Source organism: Heterodontus francisci, chromosome 4 (genome assembly GCF_036365525.1).
Source record: "Heterodontus francisci isolate sHetFra1 chromosome 4, sHetFra1.hap1, whole genome shotgun sequence".
NCBI classification, from domain to species: Eukaryota; Metazoa; Chordata; class Chondrichthyes; order Heterodontiformes; family Heterodontidae; genus Heterodontus; species Heterodontus francisci.
The window spans coordinates 124,347,743-124,373,229 of NC_090374.1; the positions used below are offsets into that span (position 1 = coordinate 124,347,743).

The 25,487-nt window shown below is 43.8% G+C and overlaps 1 protein-coding gene across 1 annotated transcript in view; it reads right to left on the reverse strand.

Moving 5' to 3' along the window:
* LOC137369233 (hippocampus abundant transcript 1 protein-like) overlaps positions 1-24,304 on the reverse strand; it is a 143,168-nt gene extending 118,864 nt beyond the window's left edge. Inside the window, exon 1 of the mRNA XM_068030110.1 lies at positions 23,959-24,304. Within this exon, the coding sequence (XP_067886211.1) occupies positions 23,959-24,186 (228 nt within the window). The 5' untranslated portion in view covers positions 24,187-24,304. The remainder of the gene's footprint in view (positions 1-23,958) is intronic.
* Positions 24,305-25,487: the final 1,183 nt, after the last annotated feature.

Consider the following 25,487-nt stretch of genomic DNA (forward strand, 5'->3'; position numbering starts at 1 on the left):
ATTTTAGTTAAAATCCACCAACAGCTCCAGATTTCACTCGTGTTGTGACCTGTAGCCTAGAGCCATATAGCTTATATTCCCATAGCTCATTTCCTTTCCTTACCCTGCATTTGTCTACATGAAATGTCACTCATCATTTCAACTTCCCCACCTATCCACATCCTTTTGGTGTCTGGTTTGCTTGTTTGAAAGAACTCAATGACATGCAGCATTCTTGTTATAGAATTTACAGCACTAAGCAACAAGTTAAGGTAGTCATCGTGACCTTTTTAAAAACACATTCTACATGAGGAGAAACAGTCATTGTGGTAACGTTTCAAAGTGAATTCTATGATATTTGGAAATCTCAGTACTTATACCGGCAGTACAGGGCTAAAATGGAAGCCATCTCTCGGTCAAATGTTACCTTATTCAAGCAAGTGTCAGAAAGTCCTTCTCTGTGATAAGTAAAATCAACAGTCTGAAAAACAAACTGGTCTGTTAGAGTGTAGGCTTGTCTGGACAGTTAACTTGAATAATGCTTAAACTATTATAGGAACATAATGGTCAAAACTTGCCATTACATTAAGCAGGTGTGCTTGGCTGCCCCATTCTCAACATTACTCCAAAAATAAAGAAGAAAGGTCACAGACCTGAAACATTAACTCTGCTTCTCTCTCCACAGATGCTGCCTGACCTGAGTATTTCCAACACTTAGCTTTTGTTCCAAAGATCAAGAACCTGATATCTTTAGACACGATAGGGTTGAAACTCATCTTGGGCAGTAACACAAAATTGCAAATTGTAAATATAGACAGCAAATCGGCAACTTGTTTTACATCACACACAATTTTATTCATGCAGGATGTAAAATGAGTTGTCGATTCACTATTACCCATTTTGCATATCGCCCAAGAACAAATCGGACCCACGCAGGTCTTGTGCTGTATTACCTGCACACCTCGTTCCTTGCGTCCTGCTAAAGTTAGTTCAGTGCATCAGCGTGCTCACATTATAATGCAAACTACTGATGCATGAATGAATGCAGCTGTAATTCCAAGGCCACCGATTCATTTTGTTTCTTTTAAAATTTGCAGTGACAATGCAAAATTGCAACTTGAACTATCAGTTTGATATCTGGAATTGCACAGCAGCAGGAAAACATACAGAATGCTTACATATGTGCATTAAAAGTGAAGAGGTAAAGAACTGCTCATCACCCTGAAAGGAAGCGAGGGATGCACAGAGTGAAGACTTCACCGGAGTGGAGACGTAGTCAGAGTGTGAAGGTGAGAATTTGGTTCACGTGGCAAGTTCTGATAAATTTTTCACGTTCAATTTAGATTTAGAGTCAGGCTCTGACAGAGAACTTTCAAACTTCAAGTTAGTTAAGTTGCCTCGTTAAACAGAAAGCTGCCTGGCAGTGACAGTTATCTGTCAATGAGCTGAAAATAATTGGTTCAATAGGTGTTAATTACTGTAGCAGGAAAATAACATAAGCTAGCTAGTGACTCATCAGAGATTCTATAAAAGCAGTCACATTTGCAAACCGCAAAGAGTGAAGAATTCATCAGAGTAGAGACATAGTCAGAGTGTTAAGGTGGACAAGCTGCTAACTCTGGACGAGCTGACAAAGGCAGTCAGGTCCTTCGGGAAGAGTAAAACTCCCGGAAGCAATGGCTTACCGGTTGAGTTGTATTCGGCCCTGTGGGACTGGGTCGGCCGAGACCTGCTGGAAGTATACGAGAGTATGCTTCTGGCCGGCAGCATGTCAGAATCCATGAGGAAAGGCATCATCACCCTCATCTACAAGCGGAAGGGGAAGAAGGCAGAAGTCAGAAATTGGCGGCCCATCTCACTGCTTAATGTTGACAAGATTCTATCCAAAGTCAAAGTCATCGCCAGTCGAGTCAAGTCTGCTCTGGAGTTGGTGATTCACCCCAAACAGACCTGCACTGTACCCGGCAGGACGATCTCTAATAGTCTTGCGCTACTCAGGGATATGATCGCCTCTGTACGCGACAGCAGGGTGGACACCTGCCTCATCAACTTGGACCAGGAGAAGGCTTTTGACAGGATATCGCACACCTACATGATGGACGTGCTTTCCAAAATGGAGTTTGAGGAGGGAATCTGCAATTGGATCATACTGCTCTACACAAACATCAGTAGGGCAGTCTCAATCAATGGGTGGGAATCAGAAAGTTTCCCAATCCAATCTGGAGTCAGACAGGGCTGTCCTCTCTCTCCTGTCATGTTTGTTTGCTGTATTGACCCCTTTGCTGAGTCTATTAGGAAGGATGCGGGCATAAGAGGGGTGACAACCCCAGGCAGCGGAGGCACTGAGGTTAAAACCTCCCTGTACATGGATGACGTCGCCGTCTTCTGCTCGGATCCGCTGTCCGTGCGCAGACTGATAAGCATCTGCAACCAGTTCGAACTGGCCTCGGGAGCCAAAGTTAACCACGGCAAGAGCGAGGCCATGTTCTTTGGCAACTGGGCTGACCAATCCTTTGTCCCCTTCACCGTCGGGTCAGACTATCCCGAAGGTGCTGGGGATATGGTTCAGAAGGGCCAGGGGGTGCACCAAAACCTGGAGGGAGCAAGTAGCCATGGTACACCATAAAATGAGCATGTGGGAGCAGTGATCTCTCTCCATTGTGGGTAAGAATCAGGTCCTCAGGTGCGAGGCGCTCACGTTGTTGCTGTACCTGGCGCAGGTCTGGCCCATACCCCACTCCTGCGCCGTGGCAGTCACCCAAGCCATTTTCCGCTTCATTTGGGGATCCAAAATGGACCGGGTCCGGAGGGACACTATGTTCAAACCTCTGGATAAGGGCAGGAAAAATGTACCTAACGTCACCCTCATCCTGATGACCACCTTGGTGTGCAGCTGCATCAAGCTGTGCTTAGAGCCCCAGTACGCCAACACCAAGCGTCACTACGTGCTGAGGTTCTATATGTCCCCGGTGTTGCAAACGATGGGCCTGGTCACATTTCCGCGGAACACTCCATCCAGTTGGACCGTGCCATACTACCTATCCTTTGTGGAAAAGTTTCTGTGGAAAAACACCCTTGACCACCAATCCATCAGGCAGTGGTCTGCACGGAATGTCCTCAAAGCCCTACGGGAAAAAGGAGATGGTGGATCCTGTCGGATGGTTCCCCGAGCAGACTGCCAAAGTCATTTGGCAGAATGCCTCATCACCAGAACTTTCAAACAAGCACCAAGATGTAGCTTGGCTGGTGGTGAGAACAGCCCTCCCCAGGAGATCCTTCCTGCATGACCGGAGTCGCACCCCCTCCGCACACTGCCCTCGAGGTGGCTGTGGTGGGCAAGAGACTGTTGCCCACCTCCTTCTGGAATGTGTCTTTGCAAAGCAGGTGTGGAAAGAGATGCAGTGGTTTTTGTCGAGGTTCATCCCAAGCGGCTCTGTAACACAGGAGTCTGTGTTCTACGGGCTGTTCCCAGGGACGCACACCGAGAAACACTGACGGCTGCTGGAGGACCATTAATTCGGTGAAAGATGCTCTTCGGTCTGCCCAAAACTTGCTGGTCTTCCAGTGCAAAGAGTTGTCCACAACCGAGTGGTGCAGACTGGCACATTCCAAGGTCCAGGACTATGGGCTGAGGGACGCAATAAGGCTTGGGGTAGCCGCAGCAAAGGCTCAATGGAGAAAGACCACTGTGTAAAGTTCCCCTACCAAAGTGAACTGAGGGGCTGGATCCATGGGAAACCCCTCGGGCTGTATACGCCAAATACGGGTTTGTTGCAAAATGTACATGGCATGTAAAATGAAATGGAAGGGTTGTGAGGCAACTCACTGCTGTATTGAAGGAAACTGAACTCCTTTGCACTTTTTGTATTGTCAACGGTGCTGTTTTGAACTGTTTAGTACGATTTTTTTTTCAAAACAGATTTTTAGGAATAAAAGTATATTTTGGGGGAAAAAAGTTAAGGTGGGAATTTGGTTCACGTAGGAATACACTGCAGAAAAAGAGAAATGGACGTGTGATATTCCAGCAAAGAAGTTAAGTGATTGATTGGTAAACATTTTCTCTTTTCCTCATCTAAACTAAGGAATTTTGTACAACATTAGTTGGAGTAATTGCCATCAGAATCTTCCAGGACTCAGTCTGTGAATGCACTACATTCAGAGAAAAAAATAAAAAGTGACATCATAGGGAAATAAGTGATTGGTTGGTGAGTATTTTGCTCTTTTGCTCATTTAGATTAGATTAGAGATACAGCACTGAAACAGGCCCTTCGGCCCACCGAGTCTGTGCCGACCATCAACCACCCATTTATACTAATCCTACACTAATCCCATATTCCTACCAAACATCCCCATCTGTCCCTATATTTCCCTACCACCTACCTATACTAGTGACAATTTATAATGGCCAATTTACCTACCAACCTGCAAGTCTTTTGGCTTGTGGGAGGAAACCGGAGCACCCGGAGAAAACCCACGCAGACACAGGGAGAACTTGCAAACTCCACACAGGCAGTGCCCAGAATCGAACCCGGGTCCCTGGAGCTGTGAGGCTGCGGTGCTAAACACTGCGCCACTGTGCCGCCCTTTCAAAACTCCAGTAATTGTAAGGTTTTATTATTAGTAAAGCTTATTGAGAGTAGTAGGGTTTATTAGTTAATCAAAAAATAAATTAAGTATTGCATAATAAAAATGGCACGGCAGGCGATGTGCTGCGACAGCATGATGTGGGAGCTCCTGGATGCCAGTGGGATCCAGGGCAAAGATGCCTGCAGTATGCATCTCCGGCTGCAGGAACTTCAGCTCAGAGTTTATGAGCTGGAGGCCCAGCTACATACACTGCGACACATCAGGGAAGGGGAAAGTTACCTGGACACTCAGTACGAGGAGGCGGTCACACCCCTTAGGATAGGGTCTTCAGATTTGGTCCAAGGTCAGGGACAGAAGAGTGTGACTGCGAGTGAGGCAGGTATGGGGATCCAGAACCTAGACGCGGAGGAGCCTCAGCTTTTGCAACTTTTTTTTCATTCATCCATGGGATGTGGGCGTTTGCTGGATAGGCCAGCATTTATTGCCCATTCCTAATTGCCCTTGAAAATGTGGTGGTGAGCTGCCTTCTTGAACCACTGCAGTCCATGTGGGGTAGGTACACCCATAGTGCTGTTAGGAAGGGAGTTCCAGGATTTTGACCCAGAGATAGTGAAGGAACGGCGATACAGTTCCAAGTCAGGATGGTGTGTGACTTGGAGGGGAACTTGCAGGTGGTGGTGTTCCCATGCATTTGCTGCCCTTGTCTTTCTAGTTAGTAGAAGTCGCAGGTTTGGAAGGTGCTGTCTAAGGAGCCTTAGTGTATTGCTGCAGTGCATCTTGTAGATGGTACACACTGCTGCCACTGTGCGTCAGTGGTGGAGGGAGTGAATGTTCGTGGATGGGGTGCCAATCAAGTTTGTGGATGGGGTGGACAGGCTTTGGGGAGTCAGGAGATAAGTTAGTTACTCGCCGCAGGACTCAGAGCCTCTGACCTGCTCTTGTAGCCACGGTATTTATACGGCTACTCCAGTTCAGTTTCTGGTTAATGGTAGCCTCTCGGATGTTGATAGTGGGGGTTTCAGCGATGGTAATGCCATTGAATGTCAAGGGGAGAGTGTTAAATTTCTCCCTTGTTGGAGATGGTCACTGCTTGGCACTTGTGTGGCGTGAATGTTACTTGCCACTTATCAGCCCAAGCTTGGATACTGTCCAGGTCTTGCTGCATTTCTACACGGACTGCTTCAGTATGAGTCATGAATGGTGCTAAGCATTGTGCAATCATCAGGGAACATCCCCACTTCTGACCTAATGATTGAAGGAAGGTCATTGATGAAGCAGCTGAAGATGGTTGGAAGAGGAGGAACTCCTGAAGTGATGTCCTGGAGCACAGATGATTGACCTCCGACAACCACAGCCATTTTCCTTTGTGCTAGGTATGACTCCAACCAGCGGAGAGTTTTCCCCCCCGATTCCCATTGACTTCAGTTTTGCTAAGGCTCCTTGATTCCATACTTGGTCAAATGCTGCCTTGAGGTCAAGGGCAGTCACTCTCACCTCAAGTTCAGCTCTTTTGTCCATGTTTGAAACTAGGCTCTAATGAGGTCAGGAGCTGAGTGGCCCTGGCGTAAGCCAAACTGAGCAGGTTATTGCTAAGCAAGTGCTGCTTGATGGCGCTGTTGATGACATCTTCCATCACTTTGCTGATGACTGAGAGTAGGCTGATGGGGCCGTAATTGGCCAAGTTGGACTTGTCCTGCTTTTTGTGTACAGGATATACATGGGCAATTTTCCACATTGCCGGGTAGATGCCAGTGTTGTAGCTGTACTGGAAGAGCTTGACTGGACCAGCCCCGCAACCCTCCAAGGTATCTGCACTGCTCTAATTCTGGCCTCTCGTGCATTCCTGATTTTAATCGCTCCACACTGGTGGCCACACATTCAGTTGCCTAGGCCCCAAGCTCTGGAAGACCCACCCTAAGCCGCTCTGCCTCACTTTCCTTCTTTTATACAGTCCTTAAAACCTACCTCTTTGACCAAGCTTTTGGCCATCTGACCCAATATCTCATTTTCTGGCTTGGTGTCATACTTTGTTTGATCTTCTCCTTTATCTTAGGCAGTCGCTCAGGATCACAGATGACTTGCTTCCAATCCAGATTGATGGCTTCCGAGATAGCTGACAAGTCCAATGCATGATTGCAGATTCTGCCACGAGATACAGGTGGTGCATGTAGGGTCAAGCAGATGAGTAATAGTAGTCGCCGCATGTTCCTGAAGTGCCTTAAGGTGTACAATGCCTGCCGGAATGAGCTTTCTCCATCTAGGACGGTCACAAGCCAGGGGCTCCCATGAGTCGATGAGGTTTTTGATCTCTTCAGGGATACTTTGAGGACATCGCAAATGTTTCCGCCGTCCTGGGAGGGTCCTGTTGCGATCAAGTTCTGTGTAGAACAGCTGCTTCGGGAATCTGGTGTCAGGCATCTAAACAACATGTCCCGCCCAGCTGAGCTAGTTTTGGGGTAATTAGTGCCCCAATACTGGGCAGGTTGGTTTGGGAGAGGACGCTGCTGTTGGACCGCCTTTCTTGCCACCAAATTTGGAGGATCTTGGAGGCACCTCTAGTGGTACTTCTCCAGTGCTTGGAGGTGCCTGCTGTCGGTTGTCCAAGAAAGAGTGCAGGGATCGCTGCAGCCTGGTAAACCAATATGTTAGTCTTGGGTTTAAGATCCTGATCCTCACATACTTCCTTCCTCAGCTGTGTCATGCCAGTAAATGCATGTCCTATTTAAAACTTTAAACATGGACTGTATTCTGCACAGAATCTTCTGGAACTGAATTTTCCCATTTTATTTTAATAAAACACAATGGACATTAAAAGGGCTGCATTAGATGGCTGCCGAGGGCTAGGTGACTTTTGAAATTGAATTACCATGGGTGGAGTGACTCCCTTTAATGGGCATACCAAGATGAAACCATTTGTGGAATTCACACCTCCTATTGTTTGTGGTCTTACCCAAAAATCAATATCTATGGACTCCAAAACTCACCATCTCCAAGCTTGAAACTTAATAAGGAGAGCTGTAAGAAGCCAGTTAAATCCTAAGTATAGAGATGAATGGCCACCATCCAGCTCCCATTGTGTAGCAATGGCTTTGAACTTCAAATCATTCTGGGCTGACAACAGAAGTATTCTTCAGGTGGTCACATGAAGTTTAATTTATTTATTTTTATTTTATTTAGAGATACAGCACTGAAACAGGCCCTTCGGCCCACCGAGTCTGTGCCGACCATCAACCACCCATTTATACTAATCCTACATTAATCCCATATTCCCTACCACATCCACACCTTTCTCCTACCACCTACCTACACTAGGGGCAATTACAATGGCCAATTTACCTATCAACCTGCAAGTCTTTGGCTGTGGGAGGAAACCGGAGCACCCGGCAGAAACCCACGCGGTCACAGGGAGAACTTGCAAACTCCACACAGGCAGTACCCAGAACTGAACCCGGGTCGCTGGAGCTGTGAGGCTGCGGTGCTAACCACTGTGCCGCCCAATCTTAATCTTAAACTCTAATCCGGTTAATGACTACGAATCTGCGATGCGACCACGCTAGCATGATACACGCACAGACAGACACACGCACAGACAGACACACGCAAAAAGTAGAAGGAATAAAGGGGAAAAGTTTGAGGTAATATCTGGTAGTTACAGTCCTTTAAGTTCAATGTGGAGTCTTTGGTTGCCGCTAAGTCCTGCAATTCATTGGGGCCCAGTTCATGCTTCAAGGTTCTAGAGGTTTACGTGTCTTCCGTGGGTCCGGTGGCTTGGAAGAAAGAGAGAGAGAGAGAGAGAGAGAAACAGCCAGGCGAAAGACTTGCGCGTTTCAGCTTCCGTTGCACACTGCCTTCTGAATTCTAACTGTCCTGTGGCTAGTTCAAAAAACCTGGACCAGCCAGTTAGTCATGTGACCAGCTGGTTTAACTAATCCTGGCTCTGTGGATTGTATCATCTTAGCACTTCCTTACACCTTCAATGTCTGGTGATCAAAATCCATTTGGGTCAATTGGGGCAAGGAATAGCCCTTTGTCTCCACAAGCAGCATCTCTTACTATGCAAATTTCCTTCCAGCCTAATGTCTGGTGATCTTCAAACAAGTCATTTCTTCACTCTAGCAACAGTTTAAAATCAATGTTCAGATGACAAAAATAATATGCTTCATTTTTGGCAGGTGGGGGTCTGCATGACAGTGCTTATGCTCCATACAAGCCTCCTTCCATCCTACTGCATATCCTTCTATTCCTTTCTACTTCATGTACTTATCTAACTTCCCCTTAAATGCATCTATAGCATTTGCTTCAACTACTCACGCGGTAGCAAGCTACCCTAAGATTTGTTAGAATGTGGAAAGACATTTCTTCTGAATTTTTTTATTGGAATTATTAGTGATATTTATATGGCCCCTAGGTTTGGACTTTCCTAAAAGTAGACAGGTCTTCTCTACATTTTCACCATCAAATGCTTTCATATTTTTCAAGGTCACCCCTCAGACTTTTTTCTCAAACAGAGCCCCCAGCTTATTCAGTCTTTCTTGATGCTTTTAAAGTCTCAGGTCTGACATTGCCCTTGTAAATACATTTTGCATCTTCTCCAGTATCTCTATATTCTTTCTGTAATATCAAGAAAAGAACTGTACACAATAATCCAAGTGTGGTCTAATCAAGGTTCTATATAAGATTAACAATAACTTCCCTACCTTTCAATTCTATTCCTTTAGAAATGAACCAGAGTGATTTGCTTGCATTTTTTTTTTTATGGCCTTATTAACTTGTGTTGCTACTTTCAATGATTTATGAATGCGTACCTATAGATGCCTTTGTTCTGCCATACAGTACACAGTTAAGTGTTTCTTTTTTAATCTATTTTGCAGGTGACTCCCTGTGCAAAGTTCTTGGTTTTCTACTTGATATGCTCCAAGACGGCACCTAATTAAATCTTGCCAAATTATCAAACTGTAACTCATGTCAATGACTATGAATGATTGTTGCAATTCCAAAACGAACCAGCCACGCCAAAATAAATCAGTAAACCCAGATAGTAAAATTAATTCTTCGAAAGAATAGTGTTAACATATCTACATCTCATAGAATCTCAGAATTGTTACAGCACAGGAGGCGGCAATTCGGCCCATCGTGTCTGCAGCAGCTCTCTGAATGAACAATTCACTTAGTGCCATTCCCCCACAACCCTGCACATTATTCCTTTTCAGGTACCTTTCTAATTCCCTTTTGAATGTCTCGATTGAACCTGCCTCCACCACACTCTCTGGCAGCGCATTCCAGATCCTAACCATTCGCTGCATGAAAACGTTTTTCCTCATGTCACTTTTGCCAATCACTTTAAATCTGTGCCCTCTCTTTCTTGATCCTTTCTTAAGTGGGAACAGTTTCTTCCCATCTACTCTGTCCCGACCCCTCATGATTTTGAATATCTCTATCAAATCTCCTCCCAGCCGTCCCTTCTCCAAGGAAAACAGTCCCAAGTTCTGCAATCTATCTTCATAACTGAAATTCCTCACCCCGGAACCATTTTAGTGAATTAGGCCAATCCGGTAACGTGAGGAAATATGGCATCTTCTTTACTTTGTTCTAAAATGATAAATTATTCTGATTTAATAAAGTGAGTCCAACTATATCTGTTGCTCTGTATGTTCACCTTACTGTGAAATAAAGCTACTTTTTCAATTCTTTCAAGCCTCATCTCACCAAGTTTTTGTTTGGCCTGTCTTTGAAGAGATTGAAGCACATGAAAGATAAAACAAAAAAGATCCTGTCACAAAGGGGTCCTGGTGTCACACTCCGAGTTATGCTATAGTATAAGTAGATATACAGCTGCACAAGTCAACTCCCAGAGAAGTTAAGGCACTTAGACTGCTTATGAAAGTGAATGGCCCCAATGAACCTGGAAGTTATCTACATCAATAATATAAAAGCAAAATACTGCAGATGCTGGAAATCTGAAATAAAAACAGGAAATGCCGGAAATACTCAGCAGGTCTGGCAGTGGAGAGAGATGCAGAGTTAACGTTTCAGGTTATCAGAACTGGAAAAGGTTAGAAATGTAATAGAGTTTAAGCAAATAAAGCAGGGGTGGGGCAAGAGATAACCAAAGGCAAGGTGTTGATAGGACAGAGTCAGAGAATAACTGACCAGAAGGTCATGGAGATAAGGCAAACGGTACGCTAATGGTGTGCTGAAAGACAAAGCATTAGTGCAGAGAGGGTGTTAATGGACAGAAAAATGAATAGCCCTGGCCCAAAACACAAACTTTAAAAAAAAAAAACAGTGGGCAGGCACATGGTAAGAAAAATGAAGGATGAAACAAACTAAAATAAAAGAAAAAGAAAAAGAAAAAAAACATTGGGCGGGGGGGGGGGGGGCCATCATGCTCTGAAATTATTGAACTCAATGTTCAGTCTGGCAGGCTGTAGTGTGCCGAATCGGTAAATGAGATGCTGTTCCTCGAGCTTGCATTGATGTTCACTGGAACACTGCAGCAATCCCAGGACAGAGATGTGAGCATGAGAGCAGGGGGAGAGGGGGGTTGAAATGGCAAGCAACCAGAAGCTCAGGGTCATGCTTTCGGACTGAGCAGAGGTATTCCGCAAAGTGGTCACTCAATCTGCATTTCGTCTCCCCAAAGTAGAGGAGACTACATTGTGAGCAGCGAATACAATATACTAAATTGAAAGAAGTACAAGTAAATCGCTGTTTCACCTGCAAGGAGTGTTTCGTCCCCTTGGATAGTGAGGAGAGAGGAGGAAAATGGGCAGGTATCACACCTCCTGCGATTGCATGGGAAGGTGCTATGGGAAGGGGACGAGGCGTTGGAGGTGCTGGGGGTAAAGGAGAAGCGAACCAGGGTGTCGCGGAGGGAACGATCCCTTCCGAATGCTGACAGGGGATCTACATCAAACTTGTATTGATAACAGCAAGTAAAGACCATCATGCAATTTAAATATGTCTAACTCAATGTCCAGTACACAGATATTTAATTACAGAATACAAGTGACATGGCACCTAGAAAAGTCACCCATTTTGCCCAGAGGCCATTTTGTTTTTTAAAAATTGATTCATAGGATTATGGCAACACTGCAACTGCCCAGAAAGGATGGGCCTTCGTTTTGAACCACTGCAGTCCTTGAGGTGCTGATGCTCCATTAAGTGTTAAGCAGAAAATGCCAAGATTATAATCCAACAATGAAGAAGGGACAATAATACATATTCAAGTCAAATGGTTTGTGATTTGCAGACAAGCACGTTCCGATGATATTGCTGCTGTTGCCCATCTCAGGTGATATAGGTTGCAGGGTAGGAGGTACTATGAAAGCAAGCTTGATGAATTGCTGCAGTTTATTCTATAAGATAATGTAGACTGCAGCCACAATGTACTAGTGGTGGAGGAAGTAAATATCACATCCAATGGCAGAAGCCATTGCTACTGGATGATGGCAATTTTTTTTGAATGTTGTAGTTGCATTCATGCAGACAAGTGGCAAGTACAGCATCACATTCTTGACTTCAATCTTGTAGATGATGGAAAGGCTTCAAGTTGTCAGGCGACCCAGTCATTCGGAGCACCTAACCTGTTTTGCAATAAATACAGGGTATCGATATAGCTGGTCTAGTTAAGCTTCTAGTTAATGTTGTTGATGCAGGGGGACTTGGTGGTGCCTTTGAAGGTCAGGGGGAAGTTGTTGAACTTTCGCAAGTTAGAGATTGTTATTACCAACACTTCTGTAGTGCACATTACCTGTCACTTATGCCAGTTGTGTACATTTTACTGTATCAATTGGATTGCCAAAGGCTTATATCAAACCAATATTAAAATCATAGGAGATCTAAGTGACACAGCTACGACATTTGCCTTCTTTTACAGCTGCAGCCTCGATCAAGTACAGACTAGATTGATGGTATAAAAGACTTCTCTAACTGCTAGCTGTAGAAGAATTGTAGGAAGTGAATTTGTGCAGTGCAGTTCCTAACGGGCAAGGAAAAAAACCTGCTAATTTGGTATTAATTGACAACCAGGTCCACCACAGGTCGATGAAGTGGGAATGGAAAATGTTAATGGTGCAGAGGGTGTGCTTGAGGTTAGGGTGGAAGCACACTTCTGGGCAGAGTACCGTCTTACACACACTTTTAACGTCTGCACATATGTTGAAGATCTCAACGGTCACTAATGACTATCTGTCTATAATTTCGTTCTCATGGTACTGTAGTTCTTCCTTCTTGCTAAAATCTTCCAAGAACCCAAGTTTTGCATTATATAATCACCACTTCTTGATTTACCTACTTTTCCTTTTTACGGTTTTTAACTCTGCTCCTGCACTATGGTTCTCATATATCTACATATAACTGTACTTCACTTGACCCAAGAATGCTGTTTCATTCCTGAGCAACAACATTTCTCACCTCAGTTGAAGAAATTCACAAACACATTTAAAACAGATACAGAGACTATAGTCGAGACCTGATTTCTCCAGTAGGTCCAGAGAAATCAAGTTGCCCATGTTATGGAACTAGACAAATGCTATTAACAGTTGGAGACCAGTAGTACTAAAGTACAATTCGCAGCCAGCAAAACTCAATTTAAGTAGCCGGCCGCAAATCTGATTTCCCAGTCAGTAAATTTCAATATTTTATAAGGGCAGGAGTGTTAAAAAAAAAAAATTGCTTTAATTTATAAAAAGTGACCCGAAGTTACACCTTTTTGAAACCTATTCAGGCACTCTATAGGAGTTTCACTGTGCATATCAAAACAATGCAGCAACAAGTATACAGTTTTAGATACTGTTGGGGGGGACGGCCTATCGGGGGCAGGCTGCAGTGAACGGGCCTCTGGCACGGGGTCCTGCACTGTGGCTCAGAAGGGAAGGAGGGAGAATGGGAGAGCACTAGTCATCGGGGACTCGATGGTGAGGAGTACCGACAGGCGGTTCTGTGGGCGCAAGCGAGACGCACGGATGGTTTGTTGCCTACCTGGTGCCAGGGTCCGTGATGTTTGTGATCGCGTCTTCAGGATCCTTAAAGGGGAGGGGGAGCAGCCAGAGGTCGTGGTGCACATTGGCACCAACGACGTAGGAAGGAAGGGTGGCACAGATGTTAGAAGTGAGTTTAGGGAGTTAGGCTGGAAGCTGAAAGCTCGGACGGACAGAGTTGTTATCTCTGGTTTGTTGCCGGCGCCACGTGATAGTGAGGCTAGGAATAGGGAGAGAGCACAGCTGAACACGTGGCTGCAGGAATGGTGTAGAAGAGAGGGCTTCCAGTTCTTGGATAATTGGACTGCATTCTGGGGAAGATGGGACCTGTTCAAACAGGACGGGCTGCATCTGAACCAGAGGGGCACCAATATCCTGGGAGGGAGGTTTGCTAGTACTGTTCGGGAGGGTTTAAACTAGTTTGGGAGGGGGATGGGAACCGGACTTGTAGTCCAGGGACCAGTGGGTCCACTCAGAAAGACAAAGAGTGTAGTGAGGTATTGGGGAAGGTAGCACTGTCGCAGAGGACAGATGGGCACGGAGAAGGGTTAAAGTGCGTATACTTCAACGCAAGAAGCATCAGGAATAAGGTGAGTGAATTGAAGGCGTGGATGGGCACTTGGGACTACGATGTTGTGGCCATCACTGAAACGTGGATAGGTGAGGGGGAGGAATGGTTCTTGGAGGTACCTGGTTATAGATGTTTTCATAAGATTAGGAATGGTGGTAAAAGAGGTGGGGGGGTGGCATTGTTAGTTAGAAATAGTGTAACAACTGCTGAAAGAATTTTCGAGGAGGATCTGCCGACTGAGGCACTGTGGGTTGAGGTCAGGAACAGGAAAGGAGCAGTCACCTTGATGGGAGTTTTCTATCGGCCCCCCAATAGCAGCAGGGAGGTGGAAGAGCAGATTGGGAAACAGATTTTGGAAAGGAGCAGAAGTCACAGGGTAGTAATTATGGGGGATTTCAACTTCCCAAACATTGATTGGCAACTCTTTAGATCGAATAGTTTGGATGGGGTCGTGTTTGTGCAGTATGTCCAGGAAGCTTTTCTGACTCAGTATGTAGACTGCCCGACCAGAGGGGAGGCAATATTGGATTTGGTACTAGGTAATGAACCAGGGCAAGTGATAGAGCTGTTGGTGGGCGAGCACTTTGGAGATAGTGATCACAATTCTGTAGCATTCACTGTGGTAATGGAGAGGGATAGGTATGTGCAACAGGGCAAGGTTTACAATTGGGGGAAGGGTAGATATGATGCTGTCAGGCAGGAACTGAGGAGCATAAGTTGGGAGCATATGCTGGCAGGGAAGGGCACGGTCGAAATGTGGAACTTTTTCAAGGAGCAGATAGTAGGGGCCATTGATAAGCATGTCCCTGTCAGACAGGGAAGGGATGGTCATGTGAGGGAACCGTGGTTGACAAGAGAGGTTGAGAGTCTTGTTAGGAAGAAGAAGGATGCGTATATAAGGTTGAGGAAAAAGGGCACAGGCATAGCTCTGGAGGGATACAAGATGGCCAGGAAGGATCTGAAGAAAGGGATTAGGAGAGCTAAGAGAGGGCATGAAAAATGCTTGGCGGGTAGGATAAAAGAAAACCCCAAGGCCTTTTACGCGTATGTCAGAAATATGAGGATGACTAGGGGGACCGTAGGTCCGGTCAAGGACAATAGCGGGAGACTGTGTGTTGAGCCGGAAGAGATAAGTGAGGTTTTGAATGAGTACTTCTCTTCGGTATTTACGAATGAGAAGGGGTGTATTACTGAAGAGGACGGTGTGAAACAGACTGGTAAGCTCGAGGAAGTGCTCGTTAGGAGGGAAGATGTGTTGGGGTTTTTGAATAACTTGAAGATAGACAAGTCTCCCGGGCCTGACGGGGTATATCCAAGGATGTTATGGGAAGCAAGGGATGAAATTGCAGAGCCGCTGGCAATGATCTTTTCATCTTCTCTGTTGACGGGGGTGGTACCAGGTGATTGGAGGGTGGCAAATGTTGTGCCCCTGTTCAAGAAAGGGAATAGGAACAACCCTGGGAATTACAGGCCAGTTAGTCTTACTTCGGTGGTAGGCAAGTTGATGGAAAAGGTGCTGAGGGATAGGATTTCTGAGCATCTGGAAAGACACTGCTTGATTCGGGACAGTCAGCACGGTTTTGTGAGGGGTAGGTCTTGCCTCACAAGCCTGATTGAATTCTTTGAGCAGGTGACCAAGCAAGTGGATGAGGGTAAACCAGTGGATGTGGTGTACATGGATTTTAGTAAGGCATTTGATAAGGTCCCCCATGGTAGACTTATGGAGAAAGTCAGGAGGCATGGGATAGTGGGGAATGTGGCCAGTTGGATTAAGAATTGGCTAACTGATAGAAGGCAGAGAGTGGTCTTAGATGGTAAATACTCAGCCTGGAGCCCAGTTACCAGTGGCGTGCCACAGGGATCAGTTCTGGGTCCTCTCCTGTTTGTGATTTTTATTAACGACTTGGATGAGGAAGTCGAAGGGTGGGTCAGTAAATTTGCAGATGATACAAAGGTTGGTGGAGTTGTGGATACCGAGGAGGGCTATTGTCGTCTGCAAAGGGACTTGGATAGGTTGCAGTGCTGGGCTGAAAAGTGGCAGATGGAGTTTAACCCTGAAAAGTGTGAGGTCGTCCATTTTGGAAGGACAAACACGAATGCAAAATACTGGGTTAACGGTAGGGTTCTTGGGCATGTGGAGGAGCAGAGAGACCTTGGGGTCTATGTGCATAGATCGTTGAAAGTTGCAACTCAAGTGGATAGGGCTGTGAAGAAGGCATATGGGGTGTTAGCGTTCATTAGCAGAGGGATTGAATTTAAGAGCCGTGAGGTGATGATGCAGCTGTACAGGACCTTGGTAAGGCCTCATTTGGAGTACTGTGTGCAGTTCTGGTCGCCTCATTTTAGGAAGGATGTGGAAGCCTTGGAGAGGGTGCAGAGGAGATTTACCAGGATGTTGCCTGGAATGGAGAATAAGTCTTACGAGGAAAGGCTGAACATTCTAGGCCTCTTCTCATTAGAACGGAGAAGGATGAGGGGTGACATGATAGAGGTTTATAAGATGATCAGGGGAATAGATAGGGTAGACAGTCAGAAACTTTTTCCCCGGGTGGAGCAAAGCGTTACAAGGGGTCATAAATTTAAAGTGAAGGGTGGGAGATATAAGGGGGATGTCAGGGGAAGTTTCTTTACCCAGAGAGTGGTCGGGGCATGGAATGCCTTGCCTGGGGAAGTTGTTGAGTCAGAAACTTTAGGGACTTTCAAACGGCTTTTAGATAGGTATATGGATAAAGGAGAATGATGGGGTATAGATTAAATTGTCCTTGACAGAGGACAAAGGATCGGCACAACATCGTGGGCCGAAGGGCCTGTTCTGTGCTGTATTTTTCTATGTTCTATGTTCTATGACACAGCCTCCACAGAGAGCAATTCAGAACACAGAGTCAGACTGGGATGCAACTCTGGAATTAGGTTTGTCATTTTGCAAAAAAAAAAAAAAATTGACAGTATAACTGCAATACAACAAGTCTCCATGTACAAAATAGTTTGTTCCAGATGATTCTTCTCTGCACGCACCAAAGAAACACAATTGCATGGCAACATGCTTGGTCTGAGCAGATACAACTTATCTACTTGACTACCCCTACAAACAGCTTTCACTTAGTTCGCACTGTATAGTAAATATATTATAGTGTCTAATTGTTAGCTTTTTTACACAGTCAAGTATAAAACAGGAAGATTAGTCATACATATTAGGTGCCATTTTGCACCAGCAACACAATACCAAAGGTATTAGTAACATTTCTGCTTATTTGTACTTCCTTAGATGTCAAAAGCCTTACTATATATCAAAAATCTAAAACGGAAATGTTTTGCACTTTGTACCATTCAAGAATGACCACGTAATACTTTGAGATGGGTAACTGGATAGTGCACAAATTAGGAAACTGTCTTTTCACACAATTCAGCTCAGATTAACACAATGAATTCTGGTCTCCAAAGCCAAATATTCCCTAAGAGTTTGTGCTCCTAATGGACATGCAAAACTGCACCATTAAACACTAATCAATAGTATCAATAATATAGGATAGACCACAAGAATGTCTGGTTTTGGCATTATCACAGGTGACATGGCACAGTCATTGACACTGGAGAGGAGACATGTTGATTACAAAGCATAGTTGACACTTTACGTGTAACCTGTGCTGTATGCCACCTGGAAGCAAAGCAAGACTACTAAAAGATTTAATCATGGATCGGTATTCAGCCCCACATGCCTGTTCTTACATTGTAAGATTATGGTTTATCTGTATCTTAACTCCATTTACCTACCTTGGTTCTATATTCCTGATTACCTTTGCTTAACAAAAATCTATTAATCGAAGTCTTGAAATCTTCAACTGACGTACCTCAATAGCTTCTTAAGTGCTGGAAGAGTTCTAAACTGTTATCACCTTTCGCATGAAGTAGTACTTCCTGACTTCACCCCTGAAAGGTCTCACGGTCCGGTAGTTTTTTTTTTCAGAATATGCAGTTTGCCTTTAAGGTTTGCAAGGGATCAGTATTGCTTTAAGAACCGGCAAGCCTCAGGAGTTATAGGAAGGTGCATTTTCGTTGCCTTGGAAACAGCCATTTGGAGACTGCGATTCAAAGGGTGCATTCTCGATGCCATAGAAACAGTCACTGGGAGTGAGCCTGATGCGATACATCTGTTACAATTCAATTTGAACTGGCTTTTAGTGAGACAGTTTGTTCTAACAGACAGACAGAAGACATGCGGACAGACAGCTGAGGTGTTTAGCACACCTGAAAAAGAGGTCGCAACCATTTAAACTGAAGGAAGAGGATTTTAGTCTGTTTAATTAATATCTCCCAAAACTCTAAAACATTAAGCCAAAACAGAGATCTCTGGTAATTTAAACTGAATGGAGAGAAGTTAGACTGTGACAATCTTTCATCCCTCAAAAAAGTCAGATTGATTCTGTTGAAAGTGTTTGCAAGTCGTTAATTGTTGAAACTGGAGAAGGAAAGCAACATTCTGTGAGGACTTTAAGCAACATTGGACTGTAAATTTGCAAGGACTCTAATTTTTTCTATTTTAAGTGTTGTTTATATCTTCATAGTGTTCAAGAGTTTAGTTCTTCTAATTGAAGAGTTAATTTCTTGATTTAAAGACACCTGGTTTGGTTAGCCTCATTCAGGGGTTAATAGATGGTACAATTTGGTTGGGTCTTTCTTTAATTTGGAACGTTTTAAATGATATGTTAGGCAATTTATGGAGCGACGGGATTGAATTAACAGTGCATTTCTCCCACTACAATCAGAATCGTATATTTTGATTGGAGGCGTTGACTGGAGCAGTCAGTCGTAACAAAGGCCGAACTCTGATGTTAAGGTTATGCCCCCTTGTTCTGGACCACCCACCAGAGAAAAACAGTTTGTCGCTAACTACCCTATCGAATCCTTTAAATCATCTTAAATCTCAATTAGATCACCTCTTAATCTTCTATATGCAAAGGAATAAAAGCCTAGTCTATGCATAAATTTGACTCTTTTAGCTCCAATATCATTCTAGTGAACCTGTGGTATACCCCACTCCAATGAAAATATAATCCTTCCCAAAGTGGTGTCCAGAACTGAATGCAGTAATGCAGATATTTTCTTAAATAAAGAGAAAGGATCATTTTAAAAGCAGTAAAACTTAAACTAAATAGTCCCAAGCAGCTTTTATAAATCAAAATTATTTTTTGAAGATTTCAAACCTGAAAACTCACATTGAAAAAGCCTACAGTTGGTCAATCAACCACTCAACTCAAAAGTAGAAGAAACAAACTGCTTGAAGACAAAATTACACAGGGCTATCTTCTCTTTCAAAGTCACTCAACTCAGATGAAAAGTTACAATCCTTAAATTTGGAACAGAACGATGGCTATAATTAGATACATGGAGTTTAGGTTGACACTTAGGAACCAATTTTACAAACACACACTTCCAAACAGGATCTCATTCACAAGGAACACATATTAAGATGTCGCAGCCAGCTTCCTATGAATTTTGATCCATTATTTTTAAATAGATGGAAAATTATGGAAGCGCACTCACAACTTTCCAGTATGCACTCCTGGAAGGCAAGGCACACTGCTGGTAGCAGCTGTATAAATTCAGTCCCAAATATTTTTGGTTTATTTCCTTAAAGGCCTGCTCGGGTCTGCAAATGAAACCCGATCTGAGCCCGACAGAATCACATCCGACCCAAGCCCGACTCGGCCTGAGTCCTTTCATTTTTTCCTGCGACCTGACCAACGAAATAAAGTTGATTATACTAAAGAGGTCGTGCTCTACCTTAGATGGAATCACTCACTGCAGACTAGTCCGGAGTGTTTCCCGCCTTGACGTCCTGGCTGTCACTACGTCCGACCCGGCCCGACCCCGAATGCCGGACCCGGAAGAACAACCCGACCCGAACCCAACACATGGCGTCGGGTCCCGGTCGGGTAGCCATGTTCTATATTTCCTTACTTCCAAAAACAGACAGCAATGTTTGAGTACTAGTCTTAACTAATGTCAGAACATTTAATTACACATTATAAAAGAGAGCTTCACAAAAGCACATGTTGGTATACCAACAAGCTGTCACAGAAATAAGAAAATTTCACGCTTATAATGTCCCACAGGTTCCTAATCGTAGATGAGCCACAGAAAGGTTGTGAATGAAAGCAGAGAAGAAGAAATAAACGCAATCTGGGCTCCTCTTGTATAACTCCTTGCAGGGGAACAAGAGTGGTATTGCCAAAGGGCGGGAGCCAGGTCACAAATGGCACAGGGATGACTGGCATGGCAATTAAAGTGTATTTACAACGTTCCCACCAGTGGAGTTAAGGTAAAACCTGATACTTAGCCATCCACACTATTCTATACATAATCCAGAAGTATAAAAAACAGATGTTAGGTAGCAATTATGTTCCATTCTCAATCTAAAATCAAAGCCAAAGAAAGTCGAAACTTTATATTTTAAAAAAGCAGTACAATGTGCATACCAATACGTATATGCAAGGGCTTAAAGGGCATTTTGAGTTCAGCAAATATGGATATGGTTATGGCGGCAATTATATGCCTGATTGCATAGCCCCCTTAAAAAGATTCATCATGATAACATTGTTGAACTCCATTTACTTGAGCATTTCTGGGAAGTTAATTTATTTAATACATTGCATTAAATCCTGCAGTTTTTCTTTGCCCTGAATTTCCCTAACTGAAAGACCAGCTGGAGTTGACACCAGTGTGGCGCAAGATGAAAAGGAGACAATATGCAAATTATTTACATTCAATAATAGCAATTTCAGTCCAAAAATTATTAAAACACTACACAATTGCTATAAACAATGTATGTTGCATATTAAAACAATGGTAAATGGGGTATCACAAGGATCAGTGCTTGGGCCACAGCTGTTCAAATCATTTGTGTAGATTGTGGATATGGGGACCAAATGTCATATTTCCAAATTTGTTGATGACACAAAACTAGGATGGAATGTAAGTTGTGAGGAGGATGCAAGGAGGCTTCAAGGGGATTTGGTCAGACTAAGTGAACGGGCAAGAACACGGCAGATGGAATATAATGTGAATAAGTGTGAAGTGATCCACTTTGATAGATAAAACATAGAAAGGCAGAGTATTTCTTAAATGGTGAGAGTTTGGGAAGTGTTGATGTCCAAAGGGACCTGGGTGTCTTTGGTCATGAATCACTAAAAGCTAGCATGCAGGTGCAGCAAGCAATTAGGAAGGCAAATAGTATGTTGGCCTTTATTGCATGGGGATTTGAGTACAGGAGTAACGATGTCTTGCTCGATGAGACTGCAACTGCAGTATTCTGTACAGTTTTGGTCTCCTTATCTAAGGAAGAACATACTTGCTATAGAGGGAGTGTAACAGACGTTCACCAGACTAATCCCTGGGATGGCGGAATTGTCTTATAAAGGAGAGATTGTAGAAAATGGGCCTGTATTCTCTTGAGTTTCGAACAATGAGAGGTGATCTCATTGAAACTTACAAAATTCTTACAGGGCATGACAGGGTGGATGTGGATAGGATGTTCCCTCTAGCTGGTGAGTCTAGAACCAGGGGACACAATCTCAGAATAAAGGGCAGGCCATTTAAGACTGAGATGAGGAGGAATTTCTTTGCTCAGAGGGTGGTGAATCTGTGGAATTTTCTATGCCAAGGGCTGTGGAAGCTCAATCATTGAGCATGTTCAAGACGGAAATCGACAAATTTCTGGATACTAATGACATCAAAGGATATGGGAATAATGGGGGAAAATGGCAAAGGTAGATGATCAGCCACGATCTGTTTGAATGGCGGAGCAGGTTCGATGGGCCGAATGGCCGACTCCTGCTATTTCCTATGATCCTATAAATAGTGAATCATGTTTGTGTTCTGCTCACAGTTCCACTAAATTCAAATAAAGAGAATAATGAATAACTTGCAGTTAAGTAGAAGATTTTCAGATGACAAACTTCAACGCGGAAGCTTGTTCTATCACCTGAACCCAGAGATTAGATTAAAAGCCAAATACTGTGGATGCTGGAAATCTGAAGTAAAAACAGAAAGCGCTGGAAATAGGCAGCAGGTCAGGCAGCATCTGTGGAGAGAGAAGCAGAGTTAACGTTTCAGGTCTGTTCTGATGAAAAGGTCACAGACCTGAAATATTAACTCCTCTTCTGCTGAGTATTTCCAGCACTTTCTGCTTTTATTACAGAGATTAGATGGTTTTATTTATTTGATAATCTCCTGTATCTCTTATAATATACACCTTTTCAATTATACATGACAAAAGAATTATTCTAGTTATGGAAGTTTCGCACTGCCAATGACTAAACTCTATGCTCAAGTCACAACTTAGTGACAATTTGCATGTGAACATTGCTGTAAGTTTTAAAAAAATTCAACAAAATTGCAATATAGCAATTAATCCACACTACTACATTCAACAAATCATACTTTTATGTTGCGGTTACTTTGAAGTTAAAAAAACCTCTCCACCTTTTGCAGATTGTTATTTTAGCTGCGATTCAAAAAGGGCCCCAGTTCGATTCATATAAACAGCCCAATTTCATGAGGCTGTTAGTGGGATATTGATACTTGTTTTTTTTTTCAAATTGATAGTTTGATTATTTACAAAGAAACCTTTAAATTCTGTTCCTGGTCTGCTTTGTTGGTTTCATAAACCACACCCATTCAACTACGATATAATTTGTGACATCAGCGAGTAAAGCCAACCAAGTCTCTCCTTTGCATTCACTGTGTTTGATATACAAAGGTAATATAGTCATTGAAGGTTTGAAAGACACCCCCACCCCCAACCACTTTCAGCTAATGATTTTCAGAAATCATGGAAATTCATACAAGGCAACATTTTTAGCAATATAAACAATCTGAGGTGATGGCAAAGTAAATATACCGTTCCCTTGACATTATGGTAAGAACGTTCAGTAAATTCCAATTAGTGAATACATCGATTACCAAGGCCTTGGGGAAGGCGTCTAACTTTGCTTCACTTATGTTAAAACATATTTGACCTTTGTACTTTGGAGGGTACTAAGGCCACCAACACCAGGGTGTCTAGTAGGCTTTAAAAGATGGCAGCTTGACTTGAACCGACTTAACACATTTAATGTAGTATTTTTTATTTAATTATGGACATCTATTGAGGCCCTGCAGCATCATTTTACCTAATTTACAGGTCATCTACTTGCATTTGTCTTAGCATTTTCAAAAACTGCAGACAACCAAAAATTGGCATGTAAATACGGTACTAATACAAGTAGATTTTTTTTAAATTAAGAAATGGTGCATTTTAGAAGTATCAAATATAATACGAAACGTAATGTTTCTCACTAGCGGAGGGAGATTATAAAATTCCTTCAGTGAGTTCTTTGTTACACTTTCAATCTTAAGGCAGTAAAAGAGATACATGGCCCTGGGGATGTTGGTGCAATCGGACAACATCCAGCCCAAAAATACCGGAACTAGATTTTTTAAAAAACAAATCCATTTTACGGAGCTGTGTGGAGTCGCTAAAACTTGAAGAAATCCACCATAAACACTTGGATTAGCCCATTTTCAGAGCAGTGTCTACTTCTCAGAATAACGAAGTATAAGGCAAATCGTGGGGGTGGGGAAGACTAGAGCAATACATTTTTTCGACCCGTTAACCATGAAAAATTGTTGCAAAAGACACACGATTTTCTCCTGAAAGACCGCATACAAAAAATACAACCACTAGATTTACACCCAGCGGGTCGCAGTAACGGAATTAGCAAGAATCGTCTTTTATTTTCGTGTAATTAGAAAAGATGTTAAAACAATTGTAGAGCGTTTAATGAAATATAGGTTACTTACTGCACTCTGATCCCTCGTAATAATATTTTTGGCCAGCATGACGGTGCGGCTTACTCTTTTCTTTTTCTCCTGTGTCATCTTGTCACATTTTATAAGGGTTACAAGGCGCGCCTCCGCCTGCTCTTCGGTTTTCCGGGCGGGACGAGGCAGCTGCTGGTTGGCAAGAGGATCGGCGGGGGTATCGGTGAGGGTGACTGTCCAGAACAGGGGGCTTCCACTCTCACTCATTAAACGATACAATCCAAGCTGAGCCTTCTTCACACTCGCTACATTGTAGCTGCAACATTCCTTGCTCGCGCTTCCCTCCGCCGCTGTCACGTGATCCAGGGTTCAACAACGCGTGAGCTGCAAGCTCTATCACAGGAGAACTGGTTTTCGCGCCAAGTACAAAAATAAACTTTTTTCCCTACACTGCAACAATCCAATTTATAAGAATAAACTCACCTGGATACAATACAGCGAACCGTAAATTACTAACTTATTTATTCTGTAAATTATAATTGACACATTTATTGTAAACACACATGGATTCACAGTCAGCACAAACTGAACCTCGGTTATTTATAGACTGCAAACATGCGGCTGTCAATGCTAACTGTTAAATTGCACAGATACAACCACAGCAACCTGTCAAACACACACTCGTAATTTACATTGACACATACTGCTACTCTAAATGCTTATTCAATGGAGCACCTCCCACCACCCCATTTTTAAAAATTATGCTCAAGATATGAACGTCATTGGCAAGGCCGGCATTCCTAGTTGCCATTGAGTTGGTGGTATTGAACCTTCGTGAAACACAGAAGTCTATTTGGGGAAGGCATTTGCACAGTGCTGTTAGGTAGGGAGTTCCAGGATTTTGACCCAGCAATTACGAAGGAACAGCAACACATTTCCAAGTCGAGATGGTGTGTGACTTTGAGGAAAACTTGGAGGTAAGTGGTCTGCACGGAATGTCCTCAAGGCCCTACGGGAAAAGGAAACGGTGGATCCTGTCGGATGGTTCCCCGAGCAGACCGTCAAAGTCATTTGGCGGAATGCCTCATCACCAGAACTTTCAAACAAGCACCAAGACGTAGCTTGGCTGGTGGTGAGAAGGGCCCTCCCCGTCAGATCCTTCATGCACACCCGAAGTCTCGCCCCCTCCGCACAGTGCCCCCGCGTTGGCTGTGGTGGGGAAGAGACGGTTGCCCACCTCCTCCTGGAATGTGCCTTTGCAAAGCAGGTGTGGAAAGAGATGCAGTGGTTTTTGTCAAGGTTCATCCCAAGCAGCTCTGTAACACAGGAGTCTGTGCTCTACGGGCTGTTCCCAGGGACGCACAGCGAGACAAACATCAACTGCTGCTGGAGGACGATGAATTCGGTGAAAGACGCCCTTTGGTCTGTCCGAAACTTGCTGGTCTTCCAGCGCAAAGAGTTGTCCACCACCGAATGTTGCAGACTGGCACATTCCAAGGTCCAGGACTACGTGCTGAGGGACGCACTAAAGCTTGGGGCAGCCGCAGCAAAGGCTCAATGGGGAAAGA